Genomic DNA, 22,424 nt, shown 5'->3' with positions numbered 1-22,424 from the left:
AGTGTAGAAAATCTCATACAAGTGAAAGATTAATAATGCCTTCTGTATCCAAAGTGCTAACTACTGTTCTCAAAATGAATACCAGTATTTTAAAATTAATTCCTGAGTAATAACACTGTAGCTCATTGTACTGACGAAAAGTGTTAAGACACTGAGTATCAACTATGCACAGAGCTACGAAAAAAACAGAAATTGGGATACAACTGGATGAGTCAACTGTGCAAGACAACAAGACATTGCTAATGGCATATGTATGGTTAAAGTGGAAAAGCTTAAGAGATTCTCTTTTGTAAAAAGTTAAAAATAAATATCAACAGAGAATCAATCTACGATGAGCTCAAAATATACACTGAGGATGGAAGTATTCTGATTAGGAACATGATTTCTTGTGCAACAGATGGAGCACCATATATGGCAGGTCACCATGCAGGTTTAGTGGCAAAGAAGAAATTCAAAGTCTGTTTGCAATCCACTGTGTAACTCATTGTCAACATTTCTCAGCCAAAAAACTCAGCCAGCCATTTTTTTTTTTAGGCATGACTCTTATAATATCTTGTCAACAAAACAGCAGAATATTTTTCCTGCCAAGCCAAGATAACAATGAAGAGTTTAGCACTTGCTTCTTCACACTGAAGTGCGTTGGCTGTCAAGGGGCTGCTGCTTAAAACATTTCTTTGATCTTTTTGAGACTGTGGTTGAATGTTTGCTCCAAGTTGACAAGAGCTTGGGAAAGAAGATTGAACTTCTGTGTGGAGATGTGCATACCTAGCCAATCTGTATGACAAATTGAACATTCTAAATATCAAACTACAGGCAGAGAATTTCAATTTAATCCAGGCAACAAGTGCAATGTCCCCCTTTTATCAGAAAATTGGAAATATACAAGTAAAACATTAGGAGAAATAAGTTCTCACAGTTGGAAAACATGGCACTCTTTTTCAGAGATGGTAATTTGCAAGATGACTGCTTACACCTGCAGTCACTGAAGAAGGATTTTCAGAATCAATTCAAGAATCTGAACAATCCAGAAATTTCGGACTCGGTAATTAACCCATTTCTTTGCAAGGTGGAAGAACAGGAAGAGAGCTTGCAAAAAGAAATTATTGAAATTCAGAATGATGAAGCAGCAAAAATGCTTTCCAAAAATGTCGGTTTTAGTGGTATGTGGCTACACTTTCATACAAAGTTTCCTTGTCCTTGGAGAAGAGCCAAACTGCTCTTCATTGCATTTCCATCCTCCTACTTTGGTGAAAGAGGCTTCAGGGCAATGAACCATATACTCACAAAAAACACTTGGACATTGTTACACGTGGGGACTTAAGGCTTTTGCTGTCACAACTTGAACCAGATATTTCAACTCTTGCTGAAAACCACTGAGCTCAAGGATCACATAAATATCGAAGCTGCTGTACAGTACACAGGTACTGTGTAAGCTGGGTTTAAAGACAAATCAAAATTTAATGCAGAATCATTTTTCTCATATTAGCAGATGGTAGACATGTTTTAACATTCTGGGGCACCAGAAAGGATATTGTATGAAAGCACTTTGGTTGGGGGGGGGGGGTGTTGGGATAAAAAAAGGTTGAGAAACTTTGACTTAGTGGATGATAAGAGTGTGGAACAAGCTCCCAGCAAAAGAGGAAAATGTGAGTTTAATTTCAGCCTTTAAGAGAAGTTTGGATAAGTACATGGATGGGAGGTCTATGGAGGGCTATGATGGGACAGGACCAAATTACAGTTTGGTATAGATGTACTGTAGTGTTCTATGACTCTAGAAAAACTTCAGCATAAGATTCACAACTATTGAACAACAATATGATGGAGTTCAGTGATTTGCCCCTACCAATGGATCTGGAGCTCTTCTTGTGAACTTCCTCTAGACAAATTAAACTTATGGATAAGAACATGGATGGGAGGGATATGGACAGCTATGGTCAACGAGACTAGGCATGATAATATTTGGCTGTTTCTGTGCTGTAGCTCTTCATTGCTCTAATTCTGAATGCATCACTCCTGAATGGTGAAAATAATGCTCCAAAGACTCAGAGGAACCAAAATTATTTACAACAATAAACCATAGGTCAAAAACTGAGAGGTTTTGTTTCATATAAAGGCAGTATAATGTGTAGAAGAACACAAAAGTTCACTTACAGTTTTTTGTTCCATTCCAGAGTCGATTACATAAGAAACACCAATGGAAAATGAAGAATCAGCTAAAGTGTCTGCAATGATGATTTTCCTGTGGCGATCTCTGAAGTTCTGGTTGCAGTTTTCATAAACTTTTTGGAAGTTGCTTCCCATGCCTGAATATAATGGAATGGGGATCAGCTCCCCCAATTGAGACCCTAGAGCTCCCCCTTCTGTGCGTATAGCTCGACAGCAGTCAGTTATCTCCTGCCAGAGAGACAGCAAAAAGCAGCATTCACTCATTATTGTCCTTTATGAAATACACTCATTATTGTCCTTTATGAAATAGCCTCATTTAAACAGAGTAGCTAAAAATTATAGGCACTAACTTTCAGCAAGCATTTATTCAGCAATTATTTATTTATTTAGAAATATAGTGCAGAACAGGCCCTTCCAGCTGTTCCCCAAGTTGCAACACCATTGCACTAACAGCTACAATACCATGGTAACCAATATATAATATCACCTCCCATAGTTGTTGAGCAAACAAAAATAAACATTTGATTGTGGTGGTGTCAGACTACCAGATTCTTTGGATTGCTAGTTGCAACTCCTATTAATACCACATCACACTTCACCAACACGGAGGTTGTGCACAAGAAGGGCCAGAGTCACCTCTACTTCCTGAGGAGGTCAAGGTCCTTTGGAGTAAGCAGGCTTCTCCTTCACACGTTCTATCAGTCTGTTGTTGCTAGTACAATCTTCTATGTGGTGGTGTGCTGGGGCAATGGCATTAACATGAGTAATGCCAACAGGCTCAATAAACTGATTAGAAAGGCTGGCTCTATCAGGAGTCAAACTGGACACACTGGAGGCTGTGGTAGAACAAAGGACCCAGTGGAAGATCCTGGCAATTCTGGACAATGTTTCTCACCCTCTACATGCCACCTTGGCTGTACAGAGAAGCACTTTTAGTAATAGACTATGGAAACTGTGCTGCTCCAAAGAGTGCTATATGACGTCATTCTTACCCTCAGCCATTATGCTCTATAATGAAGCAATCTATAGCCAGGGAAGTGATGACACCCTCCTGTTAGACTGTTTGTGCTAACTTATTTTTATTCTTTCTACTTCTCTTCTAATATTTATACCTGTGCACTGGCAATGCTACTGTGGCACTACAACTTTCTTTGGGATCAATAAAGTATCCATCTATCTAATTTCATGATTGATAAATATACACACCAGCAGCATACACATCCTAATTCCTTTTGTTTTAGAGATACAACACAGTAACAGGCCCTTCCCTTCCAGCCCAATTACCCCACTAAATTGCACATCTTTGGAACATGGGAGGAAACCCACACTGCCATGGGGAGAACGCACAAACTCCTTACAGACAGTGGCGGAACTTAACCCGGGTCATTGCTGTTGTAATAGCATTATGCTAACCACTATGCTACTGTGCAGCCCCTGTTCCCGATGGAAGCACCAGAATCAGAATCATTGGTTCAGAACAATATTGTGGTCTGAAGGGCCTATTCTATGCTCTTATCACTGACTTATGTGATGCAAAATTTATTGTTTTGCTGTAGCAGTGGAAAGACATACGTAATATTACTACCATCTGTAGGTGCAGTGCTGTTTGACATGGGCAATCATAGTCTAATGACCATAATTTTTCTTGGCAATTTTTTTTTATAGAAGTGGTTTCCCGTTCTCTTCTTCTGGATAATGTCTTTACAAAATGGGCGATCCTGTGAAACAGATACTCTCCGCCCACTCTACCTATGCCTCTCATAATCTTCCCAGGATTTTCTCTTGCTCCCTTCTTAGAGATACAACGTTAGCCACTCACCAGTCCTCTGAGACCTCGCCTGTGGTTGGAGAGGACACAACGATACTGGTCAAGGGCCCATTAATCTTGTCTCTTGCATCCTTCAGTAACCTGGGGTAAATCCCATCAAACCTTGGGGACTTATCCACCTTAATACTCATTAGCAGGCCCAATCCTTCCCCCTCCTTGAACTTATTACCTCATAATCTTATAACTCCTTAACATATTATACAATCTGCACTGATCTCCTGATCCACCATATCCTTTACATTAGGAAATACTGAAGCAAAGTTCTCATTGAGTACCTCACTCACATTCTCTGCATCCAAGCAAACATTCTTCCCTCCTCTTTTTCCTTGAGTCATCCCACCCTTCCCTAGTTATCCTCCTGCTCTTCATGTATGTATAGAATGCCTTGATATTCACCTTAATCCTGCATACCATGGACTTTTCATGGCCCCTCCTGGTTTTCTTAATTGTCTTCTTTAACTATTTTCTGCTTCTTTATTCTTCTCGTGTGCTCTGTTTGATCCTAACTTCCGAAACTATACAAATGTTTTGCTTTTTCTTCTTAACTAATCACTTCTCTGGACATCCAAAGTTTTCCCATCTTTCCACTCCCATCCTTCCTTCTAACAGGAACATACCTTTCCTATAATCTATACAATTGATCTTTAAACATCTTCCATGTGTCTGATGTGGACTTGCCAGAGAAAAGGTGTTCCCAATTAAAGCTTCTTAGTTCCTACTTAACGCCCTCATAATTTGCTCTACTCCAACTTGAAACTCTTGCACAAGGGCCATACCAATCCTTACCTTTAGCTATACTGAAAGTTAAGAGTTGTGGTCACTGTTCACTGATTGTTCATCCACCCTCTTAGTGAACTTTTAAGAGGATTCAGAAACACAAATTATTGCAAGGATGTGAGGGGATGTAGTTATTAGAGAATCATGTGGATTAATCTTTGACTTAAGAAAATGTCAGAATGAATGTAACTGTACAGAATGACAGTTTGGCAAAGGCAGCGTACAGTACAAGAGGAAGATGGAGAGCAGGCAAGGAATGATTGTGAGGGGGATAGAGAGAGAAAACACACAGAAAAAGGGGGAAAACAATAAATAAATAAACAAGTAAATAAATAAATGGTGGGGTAAGAAGGGGAGGAGGGGCATTAACGGAAGTTAGAGAAATCAATGTTCATGCCATCAGGTTGGAGGCTACCCAGATGGTATACAAGGTGTTGTTCCTCCAACCTGAGGATGCTGTCCAAGTTGCATGCAATCTTGGACAATGACTCCTATCCACTCCATAATGTACTGGTTAGGCACAGGAGTACATTCAGCCAGAGACTCATTCCACCGAGATGTAACACTGAGTGTCATAGGAAGTCATTCCTACCTGTGGCCATCAAACTTTACAACTCCTCCCTAGGAGTGTCAGACACCCTGAGCCAATAGGCTGGTCCTGGACTTATTTCCACTTGGAATGATTAACTTATTATTATTTAATCATTTATGGTTTTATATTGCTATATTTCTTCACTATTCTTGGTTGGTGCGGCTGTAACGAAACCCAATTTCCCTTGGGATCAATAAAGTATGTCTGTCTATCTATCTGTCTGTCTTCATCTTGACAGTAGAGGAGGCCAGGGATAGACATATCAGAATGGGAATGGGACGTGGAATTGAAATGTGTGGCCACTGGGAGATCCTGCTCAATCTGGCGCAGGTGTTCAGCGAAATGGTCTCACAGTCTGTGTCAGGTCTCACCAATATATAGAAGGCCATACTGGGAGCACCAGACGCAGTATATCAAACCAGCCAACTCACAGGTTAAGTATCGCCTTACCTGGAAGGACTGTCTGGAGCCCTGAATGGTGGTGAGGGAGGAAGTGTAAGGGCAGGTGTAGCACTTGTTCTGCTTAGAAGGATAAGTGCCGGGAGGGAGATCGGTGGGAAGGGATTGGGGGGGGAGACGAATAGACAAGGGAGTCGCGTAGGGAGCGATCCCTGAGGAAAGCAGAAGGGGGGGAGGGAAAGATGTGCTTGCTGGTGGGATTCCGTTGGAGGTGGCAGAAGTTACAGAGAATTATACGTTGGACCTGGAGGCTGGTGGGGTGGTAGGTGAGGACAAGGGGAACCCTATCCTAAGTGGGGTGGCAGGAGGATGGGGTGAGGACAGATGTGCAGGAAATGGGAGAGCGGTGTTTGAGAGCAGAGTTGATGGTGGAGGAAGGGAAGCCTCTTTCTTTAAAAAAGGAAGACATCTCCTTCGTACTGGAATGGAAAACTTCATCCTGAGAGCAAATGCGGCGGAGATGGAGGAATTGCGAGAAGGGGATGGCATTTTTGCAAGAGACGGGGTGGAAAGAGGAATAGTCCAGGTAGCTGTGAGAGTCCGTAGGCTTATAGTAGATATCAGTAGATAAGCTGTCTCCAGTGATAGAGAAAGAAAGATCAAGAAAGGGGAGGGAGGTGTCAGAAATGGACCAGGTAAATTTGAGGGCAGGGTGAAAGTTGGAGGCGAAGTTAATGAAGTCAACATGCTCAGCATGCGTGCAGGAAGCAGCGCCAATGCAGTCGTTGATGTAGTGAAGGAAAAGTGGGACGGATACCAGTATAGGCTTGGAACATGGACTGCTCCACAAAGCCAACAAAAAGGCAGGCATAGCTGGGATCCATATGGGTGCCCATGGGTACACCTTTAGTTTGGAGGAAGTGAGAGGAGCCAAAGGAGGTATTATTAAGAGTAAGGACTAATTCCACTAGATGGAGGAGAGTGGTGGTAGAGGGCAACTGGTTAGGTCTGGAATCCAAAAAGAAGCGGACAGCTTTGAGACCTTCCTGGTGGGGGATGGAGGTATATAGGGACTGGACATCCATGGTGAAAATAAGGCAGTGGGAGCCAGGGAACTTAAAATCATTGAAAAAATTCAGAGCGTGAGAAGTGTCACGAACATAGGTGGGAAGGGATTGAATAAGGGGGGATAAAACAGTGTCAAGGTATGCAGAAATGAGTTTGGTGGGGCAGGAGCAAGCTGAGACAATGGGTCTACCTGGACAGGCAGGTTTGTGGATCTTAGGTAGGAGGAGAAGTGTGGGGTGTGGGAACTATGAGGTTGATGGCAGTGGATGGGAGATCCCCAGAGCTGATAAGGTTGGTGATGGTGTGGGAGACAATGGCCTGCTGCTCCTTAGTGGAGGAACCTCACCTTGTATTCCATCTGAGTAGCCTCCAACCTGATGGCATGAACATTGACTTTTCTAACTTCTGTTAATGCCCCTCCGCCCCTTCTTACCCCATCCCTTATTTATTAATTACTTTCCCCTTTTTTTCCTCTCTTCGTTTTTCTCTCTGCCCCTCTCACAATCACTCCTTGCCTGCTCTCCATCTTCCTCTGGTGCTCCCCTCCCCCTCCCATCCCATGATCCTCTCCCTTCTCCAGCTGTGTATCCCTTTTGCCAATCAACTTTCCAGCTCTTAGCTTCATCCCTCCCCATCCTGTCTTCTCCTATCATTTCAGATCTCCCCCTCCCACTTTCAAATCTCTTACTATCTCTTCTTTCAGTTAGTCCTGACAAAGGGTCTCAGCCCAAAACATTGACTGTACTTCTCCCTATAGATGCTACCTGGCCTGCTGCGTTCCACCAGCATTTTGTGGGTGTTGCTTGAATTCCCAGCATCTGAAGATTTCCTCGTGTATACAGTACAAGAACTGAGTTCAAGAGTGGGAAGTTGTGTTGCAGTTTTACAGAACTTTAGTTAGCCCACATCTGAAATATTGCTTTCACTTGAGGTCACATGATTATAAGAACAATGTGGAGAGGCTTTACCAGAATGCTGCCTGGATTCAACATTATGAGGTGTAAGGAGAGGTTAGACAAACTTGAATTGTTTTCTCTGGAGCATCAGAGGCTGAGGAGAGAACTGATGGAGATTTATAAGATTGTGAGATGCATAGAAAGAGTAGATATTTCCCAGGGTTGAAATGTCTAATATTGGAGAGTATGTATTTAAGATGAAAGGGGTAAGTTCAAAACAGAAGTGCATGGCAATTTATTTTACACAATGAGTGGTGGATGTCTGGAAGGTATTGCCTGCAATGGTAGAGGAGGTAAATACAATAGATGTGTTTAAGAAACTCTTAGATAGGTACATGAATATGCAAGAAATGGAAGCATATGGACATTGTGTAGACAGAAGTGTTTATTTTGTTGGAGATTTCAATGTAAATTTATTATCAAAGTATATATCTGTCACCATATACAACCCCGAGATTCATTTTCTCATGGGCATACACAGTAAATCAAAGAGACACAACAGAATCAATGGAAGATTGTACCCAGCAGGGCGGGCAAACAACCAGCATGCAAAGGACAACAAGCTGTGCAAACTTAATTAGCTCAACACGACACCGTGGGCCGAAAGTCCTGTTCATGTGTTGTGCTGTTCTATGTCCTATGAAGTCACCATGAATTTTTTCCAGTTAATGGTTAACCACAGCTAGAATACATTGTATTCGATTCTAGGTGCCATGCTTTAGGACAGAAGGAACTTAGGCATAAAAGACTTAAAGTATACAAAAACCTCCCAAAACAGCAGGGATCTCCCTCCTCAAAGGGAAATTTATTAGAGATTTGAAGATTACGCAGATGAGGACACTCACTGAAGATAATTGCCAAAAAATCCAAGGGAAAGCAAGGAAAAAACATTTTACTTACAGTGTTCCAGAGTATTTTAGCTCTCTGAAAGTGTGATGGAGAAGGTTTCTAAAAGGCCAGATTAATCACGACTTGGTCAATGAATTTTACTTGTACCCCTCCCAATGCACAGCCATATTAATCACACCAATGCGCAGGAATAAAAAAAACCTATAAATGGACTGGACACAGACCAGTCCATTGCAGGAAAAGCCCTCTCCACCACTGAGCACTTCTACAAGGATCAATAAAGACACCCATCATCCAGGCCATGCTCTCTTCTCGCTGCTGACATCAACAAGGACGTACAGAACCATAGACCCCACACCACCATGTTCAGGAACAGTTATTACCAGTCAGCCATCCGGCTCCTGAACCAGCATGGATAACTTCACTCAGCTCAATACTGAATTGATTTCACAACCTATAGATGCACTTTCAAGGACTGAGTGTATTTTGAGTGTACAAACAATTGAAAAAAGTTATTAAAACAATGAAAAATAAGTAAATACTACTTTACGTGCCACTCTTTCTCTCCCATGTGCCCATTATCTCCACCCAGTCTTGCTACCAATTGTACTCAGGGTAATTATTAGCAATTGATCAAACCTCCAGCATGTAGGAGGTTTGAGGTTTTTTGAGGAAACTGAGCATGTTGCCACTGATGCCATGAGTCAGTCCCTCTACTAGGTGCACCACCGGGCCTCAATGAAAGCTTTGTTTAATGGGATCCAACTTAGGTCACAGTCAACAGATGGGTGATAGTGAATGGGACAAAATGCCAAGAATGAACAGAGGCAAAACTGGAATTATTTGGGGGATGATCCCTGCAGGCCGGCTCTCTTTTGGGGGCTGCTCTCCAGTGTTCATTCCCTGCCAGACAAGCAGGGTTGCCTTTGTTTGCAACTGACCCAGCGCGAGGTGAGGAACTGCTCCACAGAAGTATGCTCCATGACAACATCTCACGTACCATCAATCTTCAGGCCATGCCACTCAGCAACCTGTGCTAACATTTTTTGTGACTGGATGTGGTATTTAACTATATGTGTTGAGCACTGTGCGACTGTAGGAATTGTGTTTTGCAACTTGGCCACAGAGGAGCACTGTTTTGTTCAGCTGCATACATGTGTGGATCCATAATGTTGTTATACCCGGGAATGGTAATTGGGATAAAGTCCCACTACCTATTCATAGTGTGCTTTTTTAATAGCCTCTGACAACCAAGTCTAGCACCTGGCCTTCTTGTGTGGCTTAGCTACTAAGCCATGCAGAACCATTTCTACTGACAGAAGAGGCAAAGGTGTGTTACTGTTGCCTTAAAACCAATCACTTCAGGCAGACGGGGCTCATCAGGGGTGGTTGGCAGCTCATCTAGAGGGAAAGCTCTGACCTCAAAGCTCTACTGCCTTATGGCTATACCCACTCATGGGGAATGCTTCAGACATAAACCCTGAGGAAAAGTCCAAAGCTGGGGTCCCTAAGGCAGTCCTACATTAGGTTCAACACTGACTGACAACTCCTGCAATGCCACTGGTGCCAAATTCTATTGGCCTCGGACACTCCTTTGGAACCAACAGCTTTCATGAGATGGGGAGACTGCCACACCGGCAACAGCTTGCTCTCCACATCGTACTGCCTTGGCTGGGGTGCAATGTCCATGGTCGACCCTGACCATTAGACAGACAGACATACTTTATTGATCCCGAGGGAAATTGGGTATCGTTACAGTCGCACCAACCAAGAATAGTGTAGAAATATAGCAACACAAAACCATAAATAATTAAATAATAATAAGTAAATTATTCCAAGTGGAAATAAGTCCAGGACCAGCCTATTGGCTCAGGGTGTCTGACACTCTGAGGGAGAAGTAGTAAAGTTTGATGGCCACAGGTAGGAGTGACTTCCTATGACGCTCAGTGTTGCATCTCAGTGGAATGAGTCTCAAATAAGAGTACAGATTAGAACTTCAAAGCAAATAAGAAAGGCAAGGGAGAATTAGATTAACAAAGGTTAAGTATCATTATTAAGCAATTTTAGGTGGTCAGAAACTCAGCTCAAGGTCAAATATAACATTAAGTTTCTGAATAGTTTGGTTCGGCTTTAGCATTGACAGAAATATCAGATATAATTTTGAGAGATAGATTAAGATAGAGAGGGGATAGAGGGAGAAATGAGGGGTCAGGTTAAAGTTTACAGATGAGGATGAGGGGAGTTAGAAGTCAGGGGTAGTAAATGAACTCCTGTTTAAGGCCAGGAGTTCGATTCTGTGGTCGAACATCAGCAATCCCTGAAGCTATACTACAGCTGCTGAGGAGACCAGCAATCTCCAGTTTGGAGACTGCTCTCAGACTGATAGTCTATATGGGCAGTGAGTCCTGGGTGTGAATGGGAGTCACAAGAGTCAATAACTTTCCAGCCTCCCCCACCCAGTCACTGCAGTTGGACATCCATGCAAGTAAAGAAGTAGAGGCCCAAAGGTCAAACCTATTGAAGCCCGGAGGACAAAAAGATCCGAAGGTCAAAAACCGATGGTAGAAGATGAGGATCGTGAGCGTCTGGTTCACCAGAGTAGGAGGTCCATAAAAGTCTGCAAGTTGAATCCCCAAGGTCAAACCTGCATTTGACATCCTGGGCTGAAGTCCAAAGTTGGAAGACCAGTATCTCTGAGTCTTAAGATCTGGGAACAAGGAATGTAGGCTCAGAGGCAGCATGTCCTGGGGTTGAAGGCCTATGTGGGTAAGTGGGTGGGCAGGAGGGATGGGAATCTGGCTGTTGGTTCAGTTTTGTTCCTTGTGTTGTTCTCTGGAATAGTGTGGACACACTATGATGGCACCAGAATGTGTGGCAACACCAGCGGTATTCCCCCAGCATATTCTTGGGTATGCTGATCGTTAATGCAAGCGACGCATTTCACTGCATGTTTCAATGTATACTTGTAATAAGTCTGAATCGAAGGTCAGCAGAACGTTTTTCACTGAAGCACCAATTAATGTATTGTTATAACCCCAAAAGGCTAATACAACTGCTTATTAAATAAGATGTTTAGAGATAAAAGACAGAAAGTGACAGAGAAGTTAAGTCAGTATTGTGCTTGGTGCAAGGTTTTTCTCTACATTGTTCTTTTTACATCGTTATCATATTGCAATGGTTCAGTGGGTTAATGGCACATTACTCCAATGCATACATTGCAATTCACACAACAATATCATGTGCAAACTCTGATAGAGCTTGTGTAAATAGCAGGTTAAAAATAATGTACTTCATCTCCACACAAGTCCAGGAAATGATTCACATTTAGCAAGAACTTTAAAGATACTATATGTTTTTTATAAAATTCATCTCCCTCCCATAAGGTGATGCATTAAATGAATTTTAGTAATGGCTTTTCATTTTGAGATTACACCAAAATGTTATTGCAAAGTTGGCTAAAGAGGGTGGATGTGAAATGTATGGAAAATATACCATACAGGATTAAAATAATAGACTTGGATTAGCATGATACACTAGTCACTCAGCAAAGGCAAGTTTAAAACTAAAGGTCTCAATTAAAGTATCAGTGATCATTTCTATATCTATCAGTGTCATGGGCAGTGTAGCCGTTTGTTCATTACTTTACAGAGACAGACCACCATTTGGGGTTCAATTCCCACTGCTGTAAGGAGTTTCTCTCTGTGATAGTGTGGGTTTCTTCCCGATGAACAGATTTCCCCCAACATCCCAAAGTAGTACTGGGTTATGGGTGTGCTATGAAGCGTGGTGATGCTTGTAGGCTGTCGCCAGCAGAATCTTCAGATTGTGTTGGTCATCGATGCAAATGAAGCATTTCACTATGTTTCGATGCTTGTTCTTCTGGCAAGATGGTGCCAGTGACCAATGGGCGACCTCTTGCAGAGAGCTTACAAAATTGCTGTATTTTTTTTTCCTTTTTCTAAATGTACTTCTTTTCCTTTTCAACTGGGATCCTGAAATTTCCCTCTAACTATTTTTGGGCCGATTGAACAATCAGGCGCTTCTGCGATCACCCGGGGAATTCAGCATGGAGTGCACCTATGGCCATCACTGGGGGGTGTACACTCCATTGATTCCTAATGGTGAAATACAAACCTGTGGTTGGCGCTATTACTTCATGCCAATTAACGTGTCAAGCAAAATTAAAATCGATGAGGATGAGCACGGAAAATGAATGTGTGTTCAGTGCCATCTGTCAGCGTTTGACCGGTCTCTCTTTGGCTGCTGCCAGCAGAAGGTGGAAGAGTCTTGGGTCCAATGTTCCCTCTAATTGGTAATGATCAGTGTGCACAAAAATCTTGTGCTGTGCAATTTTTTTGTCCAGGGACTACAACATGTGTGCACTGAATAATTTCTTCAATAAAAACAGTACAAATAAGCTTGTTCTGAAATTTGCAGACAAATCATCGCAAACTCCAAGTTGACAGCACCATCTGCATTAGATACCGGAAAAGGAAATGTGATTGTGTATGATTATGAAATATACTTAACATGCCAACGAGGAAGAAGGTGACTACCTTTTGTGCACAATTTAAATTCCTTTGTGTGCTGGTAGCAAAAACACAAACCTTAGAGGGAACATGGCTCTTGGTTCATCTTGCAGTTCATTATCTACCTCTACTGCACTCTATTTGTAGCTGTTACACTATATTCTGCATTCTGTTATTGTTTTACCATGTTCTAGCTGGTTCCTCCATCACTTTCACCACTGAGTGTGTTCCTCTGATTTGCAGAATCTCTCATGTTGGTAAATTGGTTTATCATTGTCACATGTACCGAGGTACAGTGAGAAACTTGTACATTTGCTGGAAATCCAGAGCAACGCGCACAGAATGCTGGAGAAATTCAGCAGATCACTCATCGTCTATGGAAATGAATAAACAGTTGATGTTTCAGCCCTTCATTTGGACTGGAGAAGAAGGCTCAAGAAGCCAAAATTACGGCTTCCCTCCCCTTTCCTTTCCAGTCCTAATTTAGTGGAAAACTTCAGCATGTCATACATACAGATCATATACAACAGTATATTAAGCTAGAACATGGTAAAACAGCAACAGAATGCAGAATAAAGTGTAACAGCTACAGAGAGAGGTCAGCTGAGAAGATCATCGGGGTCTCTCTTCCCACCATTACAGACATTTACAATACATGCTGCATCTGCAAAGCAAACAGCATTATGAAGGACCCCACGCATCCCTCATACAAACTCTTCTCCCTCCTGCCATCTAGGAAAAGGCACTGAAGCATTCAGGCTCTCACGAACAGACTATGTAACAGCTTCTTCCCCCAAGCTATCAGACTCCTCAATACCCAGAGCCTGGACTGATACCAACTTACTGCCCTCTACTGTGCCCCGGACAGTCCTTCCAGGTGAGCCGACACTTCACCTGTGAGTTGGCTGGTGTGGTATACTGCGTCCAGTGCTCCCGGTGTGGTCTTTTATATATTGGTGAGACCCGACGCAAACTGGGAGACCGTTTCACTGAACACCTACGCTCGGTCTGCCAGAGAAAGCAGGATCTCCCAGTGGCCACACATTTTAATTCCACGTCCCATTCCCATTCTGATATGTCTATCCATGGCCTCCTCTACTGTCAAGATGAAGCCACACTCGGGTTGGAGGAACAACACCTTATATACCGGCTGGGTAGCCTCCAACCTGATGGCATGAACATTGACTTCTCTAACTTCCGTTAATGCCCCTCCTCCCCTTCTTACCCCATCCCTGACATATTTAGGTTTTTTTTCTCTCTCTGCCCATTACTCTGCCTGTTCTCTATCTCCCTCTGGTGCTCCCCACCCACTTTCTTTTTCCCTAGGCCTCCCGTCCTATGATCCTTTCCCTTCTCTAGCTCTGTATCCCTTTTGCCAATCATCTGTCTAGTTCTCAGCTTCACCCCACCCTCTCCGGTCTTCTCCTATCATTTCGCATTTTCCCCTCCCCCTTTCAAATCTCTTACTATCTTTCCTTTCAGTTAGTCCTGACGAAGGGTCTCGGCCCAAAACGTCGACAGCGCTTCTCCCTATAGATGCTGCCTGGCCTGCTGTGTTGCACCAGCATTTTATGTGTACTGTGCCTATTGTCTTGTTTATTATTTATTATAATGCCTGCACTGTTTTGTGCACTTTATGCAGTCCTGGTTAGGTCTGTAGTCTAGTGTAGTATTTTTTTCTGTGTTGTTTTTACATAGTTCAGTGTAGTTTTTGTACTGTTTCATGTAGCACCATGGTCCTGAAAAACCAGCAGTTATGGTCAAATGACAATAAAAAGTGACTTGACTTGAGTAAAGGTAGACAATGAACTGCACGATGATCCAAGAGCAATGTTCCCTCTAAAGGTGTGAATAGAGAAAGCAGGTACAGGGTTCTGAGTTGGATGATCAGCCATGATCATACTGAATGGCGGTGCAGGCTCGAAGAGCCGAATGGCCTACTCCTGCACCTATTTTCTATGTTTTCTATGTTTCTATGTGTGTGCGCATGCATGCGGACATGTCTTTTGCTACTAGCACACAAAGGAAAAAAGGTTGTCACCCTCTACTTTCCCGGAATGTATATTTCACACCACAAGATTTGATCGCCTCAGTAGATTATGGTTGTGGACTCACTTTCAGCTGCGGTCCGCAATGCTGAATGCGTTTTACTAGCTACATGATTTGATCAAGGTTTGCAATCTTCACCACAGCGCTAAACTGACTGACTTGGCAGCTGTGGCCTTGGGGATCAGCTCTTGGACTGTCTTTACCTGCCTCAGCAGCTCATGGCTGTGCACTCACTTTTGGAGACTTACAACTTGATCTTTAATGTTTTGTGTTATTTTTTCACTTTGTGCTGTTTGCTCGATGTTTTTTTTCCCGCACACCTGAGAGAGGAGAGAAGACACACACACACTTTTTTTTGCCTGACTGTATGCTTGCTATCTTGAATGTGCTGTATGTTGTTCTGCATACGTCTTACACCTTCGCCCCAGAGAAACACTTTTGTTCAGCTGTAATAATGTATGGTTGAATGGTAGTTGAACTTGAACTTGAAGACTTGGTATGACTCCTTCAAATTTTTGCAGATGCACCCTGAAACACTGGTGAGAATTTTGATTTGTTGAATCGCAGCAGCCTGTCATGGAGCATACAATGCCATGCACAGCAGTGGTGGCCAATTCATGGAGTATATTTAAAGCTGAGGTTGATAGGTCTTGGCTAGTCAGAGCATCAAAGGTTACAGGGAGAAGGCAGGAGAATTAGATTGAGAGTGTTAATAAATCAGCCATCATGAAATGACGGAGCAGAGTCAATGAGCCAAATGGCCCAATCTGCTCATACGTCTTTTAGTTTTATGGGTTTAATCAGCCTGTGTTAGTCTGTAAAGAGCCACATGGCATAATCTCACCTTCCAGTACAATGTCTACTGTACCAGAAATCACAATGTCTCAAGAATTTTAAGTGGAGAGACGCAAGAGGCTACAGATGCCAGAATCTGGAGCAAAGAAAAGCAAACTGCTGGAGGAACTCAGCGGGTCAGGCAACATCAATGGAGACAAAGAGACATTCAACGCTTTGGATCGAAACTCTGAGTGACAAAGTGACAAATTCGAAACATTGAATATCAACTGGCCTCCACAGACTGCAATTCCGAATACCTCCCCTACTTCCCCCAACAGATGTTGCTCGACCCATTGGGTTACTCCAGCGTATAGATCATTGTTTCTCATACTCCAGCATCTCAATGTTATGAGGCCTTCGGGCTCCATCATCCTTTCCGGTAGTGAGTTCCAGATCTTCCGTCATGCTCCAGTACAAATATTGTTCCTTTTTTTAAACCTTCTAACACACACAACCTCACCAAAATTACATTAAATCTACAAATTCTGATTTATCACCTGCCTACCCAGGAATACATTCTTCCTCTTCACCTGTTCTGGTCCCTCATAACTTAAGTGCTTCTCAGCCTCCATGACTTCATAGAATCAACCCTAGCTCATCCAATCTTTCATCATTCTCAAAATTTCTCAGTCCTGGCAACATCTTACATCTGCTCTGCATATTCTTCAGTGTAACTGTAGCTTATCTATAATGAGAGAAGAGTTCACCTACACTCCTGCATTCAAGTGCATGTACACTTCAGTTTCCTTTGACTATTATTCCTAAATGCACCAACATACTCTTCTCTGGATTAAATTTCATTTGACATTTTTGGATTCAACTCAACCAGGCCATTTAGTCACAAGCACAAGAGATTCTGCAGGTGCCAGAAATCCAGAGCAACACTGGCTCACAATTCTAGCTCCCTTACTTACCCCTTCTCTTCTCCTCACCTGCCTATCACCACCTCTCTTCCTTCCCTTTCTCCCATGGTCCACTCTCCTCTCCTACCAGATTCCTCCTTCTTCAGCCATTTATCTCTTCCATCTACCATCTTCCAGATTCCCATATCACTTCCACTTGCCCACCCACCCACTTTTACGCTCACCTAGTCCCATCTATTACCTGTCAACTTGTACTGCTCCTCCTCCTCTTCCCCCCACCTTCTCATTCTGGCTTCATTTCCTTTCCGTACCAGTCCTGATGAAACATAGAAAACCTACAGCACAATACAGACTCTTCAGCCCACAAAGTTGTGCCAAACATGTCCCTACCTTAGAAATTACTAGGCTTACCTATAGCCCTCTATTTTTCTAAGCTCCATGTACCTATCCAAAAGTCTCTTAAAAAACCCTATTGTATCTGCCTCCACCACCGTTGCCGGCAGCCCATTCCACACACTCACCACTCTCTGAGTAAAAAAGTTACCCCCGACATCTCCTCTGTACCTACTCCCCAGCACCTTAAACCTGTGTCTTCTTGTAGCAACCATTTCAGCCCTGGGAAAAAGCCTCTGACTATCCACACGATCAATGCCTCTCATAATCTTATACACCTCTATCAGGTCACCTCTCGTCTTCCGTCACTCCAAGAAGAAAAGGCCGAGTTCACTCAACCTCTTCTCATAAGGCATGCTCCCCAATCCAGGCAACATCCTTGTAAATCTCCTCTGCACATTGAATTGAATTGACTTTATTTCTTATATCCTTCACATACATGAGGAGTAAAATTCTTTATGTTATGTCTCCGTCTAAATGTGCAGTATGCAATTTATCGACAGGAGATACAACAGGACAGTCAGAAAAGCATAGAAATACAATTGTATCAACGTGAATTAATCAGTCTGATGGCCTGGTGGAGGAAGCTGCCCTGGAGCTTTTTGGTCCTGGCTGTTATGATGCGATACTGTTTTCCAGATGGTTGCATCTGGAACAGTTTAAGGTTGGGGTGACTCTGGTCCCCAATAATTCCTTTTTACACATCTGTCTCTGTAAATGTCCTGAATAGTAGGAAGTTCACACCTACAGATGCACTGGGCTGTTTGAAGCACGCTCTGCAGAGTCCTGCGATAGAAGGAAGTACAGTTCCCATACTAAACAGTGAGGCAGCCAGTCAGGATGCTCGTAATTGTTCCCCTGTAGAAAGCTTTTAGGATTTGAGAGCCCATACCAAACTTCTTCAACCGTCTAAGTAGAAAGAGGCAATGTTGTGCCTTTTTCACCACACAGCCGGTATGTACAGACCACATGAGACACCCTCCACCCCAGATCCAATGACGTCAATAGGGGTTAGCCTGTCCCCATTCCTCCTGTAGTCCACAACCAGCTACTTTGTTTTTGCGACGTTGAGGGAGAGGTTGTTTTCTTGACATCACTGTGTCAGGGTGATGATTTCTTCTCTGTAGGCTGCCTTGTTATTATTTAAGGCCAATCAATGTATCATTAGCAAATTTAATTAGTATATTGGAGCTGTGGGTGGAGACACAGCCATGGGTGAAAGGTCTTGGCCTAAAATTTGGCCTCCGTATATGCTGCCCGACCTGCTGAGTTCCTCCATGATTTTCTGTGTGTTACTCTGGATTTTCAGCATCAGCAGAATCTCTTGTGTTAAGTACTGGAATACTGACAATACTGAGATTTTGATCAATTTAACAAGTACATTTGTTCTATATTATCTCGAACTATATAAATTGGAGAACATAAATTTCAGGTTAACCTTGTCACTGAAATGTAAATCACTTTACCATAGTTTTCCAGCCATTCTTTATCAAACATTGTCACATGCAGGAATACAAGGGAATCAGCTGGCTTGGATAAACTTCTAGGGTGAATGCTTTCACATAGTCTGGTTTGATCCTTCTCCCAGACAACAGGGATGAAAATCAAATCCCCTCAAACCAGTTTCACAATACCCAAGTTAATTGTTTTACAAGTAAGAACACCTACCTTTTCATTGGCCAGGAAGACAATGATGTTGCCCTCTTCTCCCTTCCTGTGGATATCCAGTACCGTTTGTGAAGCAGCTGAGACACTATCCTTGAACTGTCCATCTCTGTATCTGACATCCACGGGAAACAAATTTTCTGCGACATCCTCTACTTTAACAAAAGGCACACCAGGATAGTAACTTCCCAGCCTGTCTGCCAGGTATGGTGCTGTGATGATGACAACCTTCAGCTCTGGCCTCTGCTTTGGCAAGTCTTTCAATAAACCAAGGAGCACGTCACTTGCCACGGTTCGTTCATGGGCTTCATCAATAATTATAACTCCATAGTGATGCAACAAGGGATCAGACATCATTTCACAGAGCAATATATCATCTGTACAGTACCTGTCGAAGAGAGAAAGGCTTTGATTTTAAAACATATCCCATGCTGAATACATTCAATAACTTATCGCAGTATTCTAACATAGAGGCCAGAATCAGATTTATTTTAAGACCATAAGACATATTATCACTGACATAGGTCATGAAATCTGGAAAAAAATTTTGAAAAATGTAAGTTACAGCTATATAGGACCCTGGTCAGACCCCACTTGGAATACTGTGCTCAGTTCCGGTCACCTCACTGCAGGAAGGATGTGGAAGCCATAGAAAAGGTGCAGAGGAGATTTACAAGGATGTTGCCTGGATTGGGGAGCATGCCTTATGAGAATAGGTTGAGTGAACTTGGCCTTTTTTCCTTGGAGGAACGGAGGATGAGAGGTGACCTGATAGAGGTGTATAAGATGATGAGAGGCACTGACTGTGTGGATAGTCAGAGGTTTTTTCCCAGGGCTGAAATGGCTGACACGAGAAAACACAGTTTCAAGGTGCTTGAAAGTAGGTACAGAGGAGATGTCAGGGGTAAGTTTTTTTTATATAGACACAGAGAATGGTGAGTACACGTAATAGGCTGCTGGCGACAGTGGTGGAGGCGGATACGATAGGGTCTTTTAAGAGACTCCTGGATAGGTACATGGAGCTTAGAAAAATAGAGGGCTATGGGTAACCATAGGTAATTTCTAAAGTACATACATGTTTGGCACAGCATTGTGGGCCAGAGGGCCTGTATTGTGCTGTAGGTTTTCTATGTTTCTATGGATATAGATGTGACAATCTCGAATGACAGTAATATCAGGAAGAAAGAATGAGAAACTGGAGAAATACCAGGGCTAGAAAGAGCAGAGTGAAAGGATGTGGAAGGTTAAAGCCACAGTAATCCCAGTGGTGACAGAAGCACTTGGAGCCGTGACAGCTGAGAGAGTGGCTCAAACAAATCCCGGGAACATCAACTGAGATCTCGGTCCAGAACAGCAAGGATACTGCACTGAAACCTCAAGCTCCCAGGCCTCTGATAGAGGACCCATGATTGAAGGAAAAATACACATACACACCACCCACAAAGGTGAGAACACGCACAAGGCACCTGTGTGCGAGCGCATGTGGAAAATTTCATAAACTAGAATAAAAAATATCCTACAAATCTGGGAATGCTGCAAAACAATAATGAAGTGCTGAGTTAATAATAAACAGAAGAGATTCTGCAGATGCTGGAAATCCACAGCATCACAAAGTGCTGGAGGAACTCAGCAGGTCTATGGAGAGGAATAAACAGTCTGGGCTGAGAACCTTCACCAGGACTGAAAAGGAAGGGAAGAGAAGCTGGAATGAGAAGAAGGGAGGGAGGGAAAAGAGTACAAGCAGGCAGTGATGGGTGAGGGTATAAGATGGGTGGGTCAGGGAGGAGACGGGAGGTGATAGGTGAAAGAGGTAGAGGGTTGAAGGAAGAATCATCTGACAGGACCAGGACAGTGGACCATGGGAGAAAAGGAAGGAGGGGGGCACCAGCGGGAGGCGATAAGCAGGTGTGGAGAAGAGAAGGGGTGAGAGGGGAGCCAGAATAAGGAATTGAAAATGAGCTAAGAGAGAGGGGGGAGAAATTACTGAAAGTCAGAGAAATCTAACTTGAGTTAATAAAGTAAGATAAGCAAGCAAGCACTTTTAAATTAAAAACTTACAGATAACAGACTTAGGGAGCTGTTCCTATCCTGACATCACAGAAATCTTGTTTTAAAGATGTGCCCCAAGAAAAAGTTAAACATGAAACTAGTGAATACCAGGAAATCCCATCCCCAATCAATACATAGACAGTGATGTCAAAGGGAATGCTTTGCATAAGACCAATACACAGTCTGGAGTTCATGCCTCAGGCAGGTGGCAAACCTCCCCAAAGACCCTTACTACCCATGATGGACCTTCTTCTTATTAATACTGTCAGAGAGAAAGGTACAGGAGCCTGAACACTCAAACTCAATGAGTTGGGAACAGCTTCTTCCCCTTCATCATCAGATTTCCAAACTGTCCATCAGTCTGTGAACAATACTTTATTATCCCATTTGTTTTAGTTATTTGTATTTGTTTTATAATTTACAGCAACTTATGACTGCACTGTACTGCTGTCACAAAATAACACATTTTGTGTATTAAACCTGAGACAATAATTTTCTGATCATAAACCTGAGAATCAGTTGTCATGGCATTTGTTGTTTTAGGCCACAGCTTCATCAAAAATCCGGTCGCAATTAAGAACTTATGCTCAACAATTAAAATTATGCAGTATTCAACTTGCTGACTAATGATGCTACCCAAGCAAGGCCAAAGTAAGTAGGGGCCAACAACATCTAGAAGGCTGACTTTGGTCAGCTCCAAAATACTTAAGTTATGTCACTACTTCCTACAATCTAGACCAAGCCGCTGTGTTCCTTTATTAACATTGGGAAGGGAAGAGATGTACTACAAAAATAAAAAAAAAATTGAATTAACAGCATCAATGACTACGATGATTGCAGAGACCAATAATTTTGCCTAGAAGAATGGTCATCAACATCAACACAAACAAATTCTTAAACAAGAGAAAATCTGCAGATGCTGGAAATCGGACCAACACACACAAACTGCTAGAGGAACTCAGCAGGGCAGACAACATCTATGGAGAGAAATAAACAGACAATGTTTCAGGCAGAGATCCTTCATCGGGACTAGAGAGGAAGGGAGAAGATGCTAGAATAAGAAGGCGGGGAGGGGGTTGGAAAGAGGGAAGGAGTACAAGCCAGCAAGTGATAGGTGAAGCCAGGTTGGGGGTAGGTCAATAGGTGGGGGAGGGACGGATGAAGTGAGGAGCTGGTAAATGATAGGTGGAAAAGGTAAAGGACTGAAGATGGAGGAACCTGGTAAGAGAGTGGACCATGTAAGAAAGGGAAGGAGGAGAGGAACCAGAGGTATTGGGAAGGCAAAGAGAAGAGAATGAGTAAGAGGGGAGCCAGAATAGGGAATGAAAAAGAGAAGGGGGAGGGTAAAAATTACTGGAAGATAGAAACATTGATGCTCATTTCATCACGTTGGGTGTTGCTCTT

At 42.9% G+C, this 22,424-nt stretch overlaps 1 protein-coding gene across 1 annotated transcript in view; it reads right to left on the bottom strand.

Annotated features, from left to right (window-relative positions):
- Positions 1–22,424, bottom strand: part of LOC140726141 (putative pre-mRNA-splicing factor ATP-dependent RNA helicase DHX32) — a 142,758-nt gene that overhangs the window by 56,890 nt on the left and 63,444 nt on the right. The window contains exons 4-5 of the mRNA XM_073042115.1: positions 18,975–19,359; positions 2,152–2,394 (exon numbers count right to left, since the gene is read on the bottom strand). Coding sequence (XP_072898216.1) covers positions 2,152–2,394; positions 18,975–19,359 — 628 coding nt within the window. The remainder of the gene's footprint in view (positions 1–2,151; positions 2,395–18,974; positions 19,360–22,424) is intronic.

Source organism: Hemitrygon akajei, chromosome 4 (genome assembly GCF_048418815.1).
Source record: "Hemitrygon akajei chromosome 4, sHemAka1.3, whole genome shotgun sequence".
Lineage (NCBI taxonomy): Eukaryota > Metazoa > Chordata > Chondrichthyes > Myliobatiformes > Dasyatidae > Hemitrygon > Hemitrygon akajei.
This window is presented reverse-complemented; position numbering and strand designations above follow the sequence as displayed.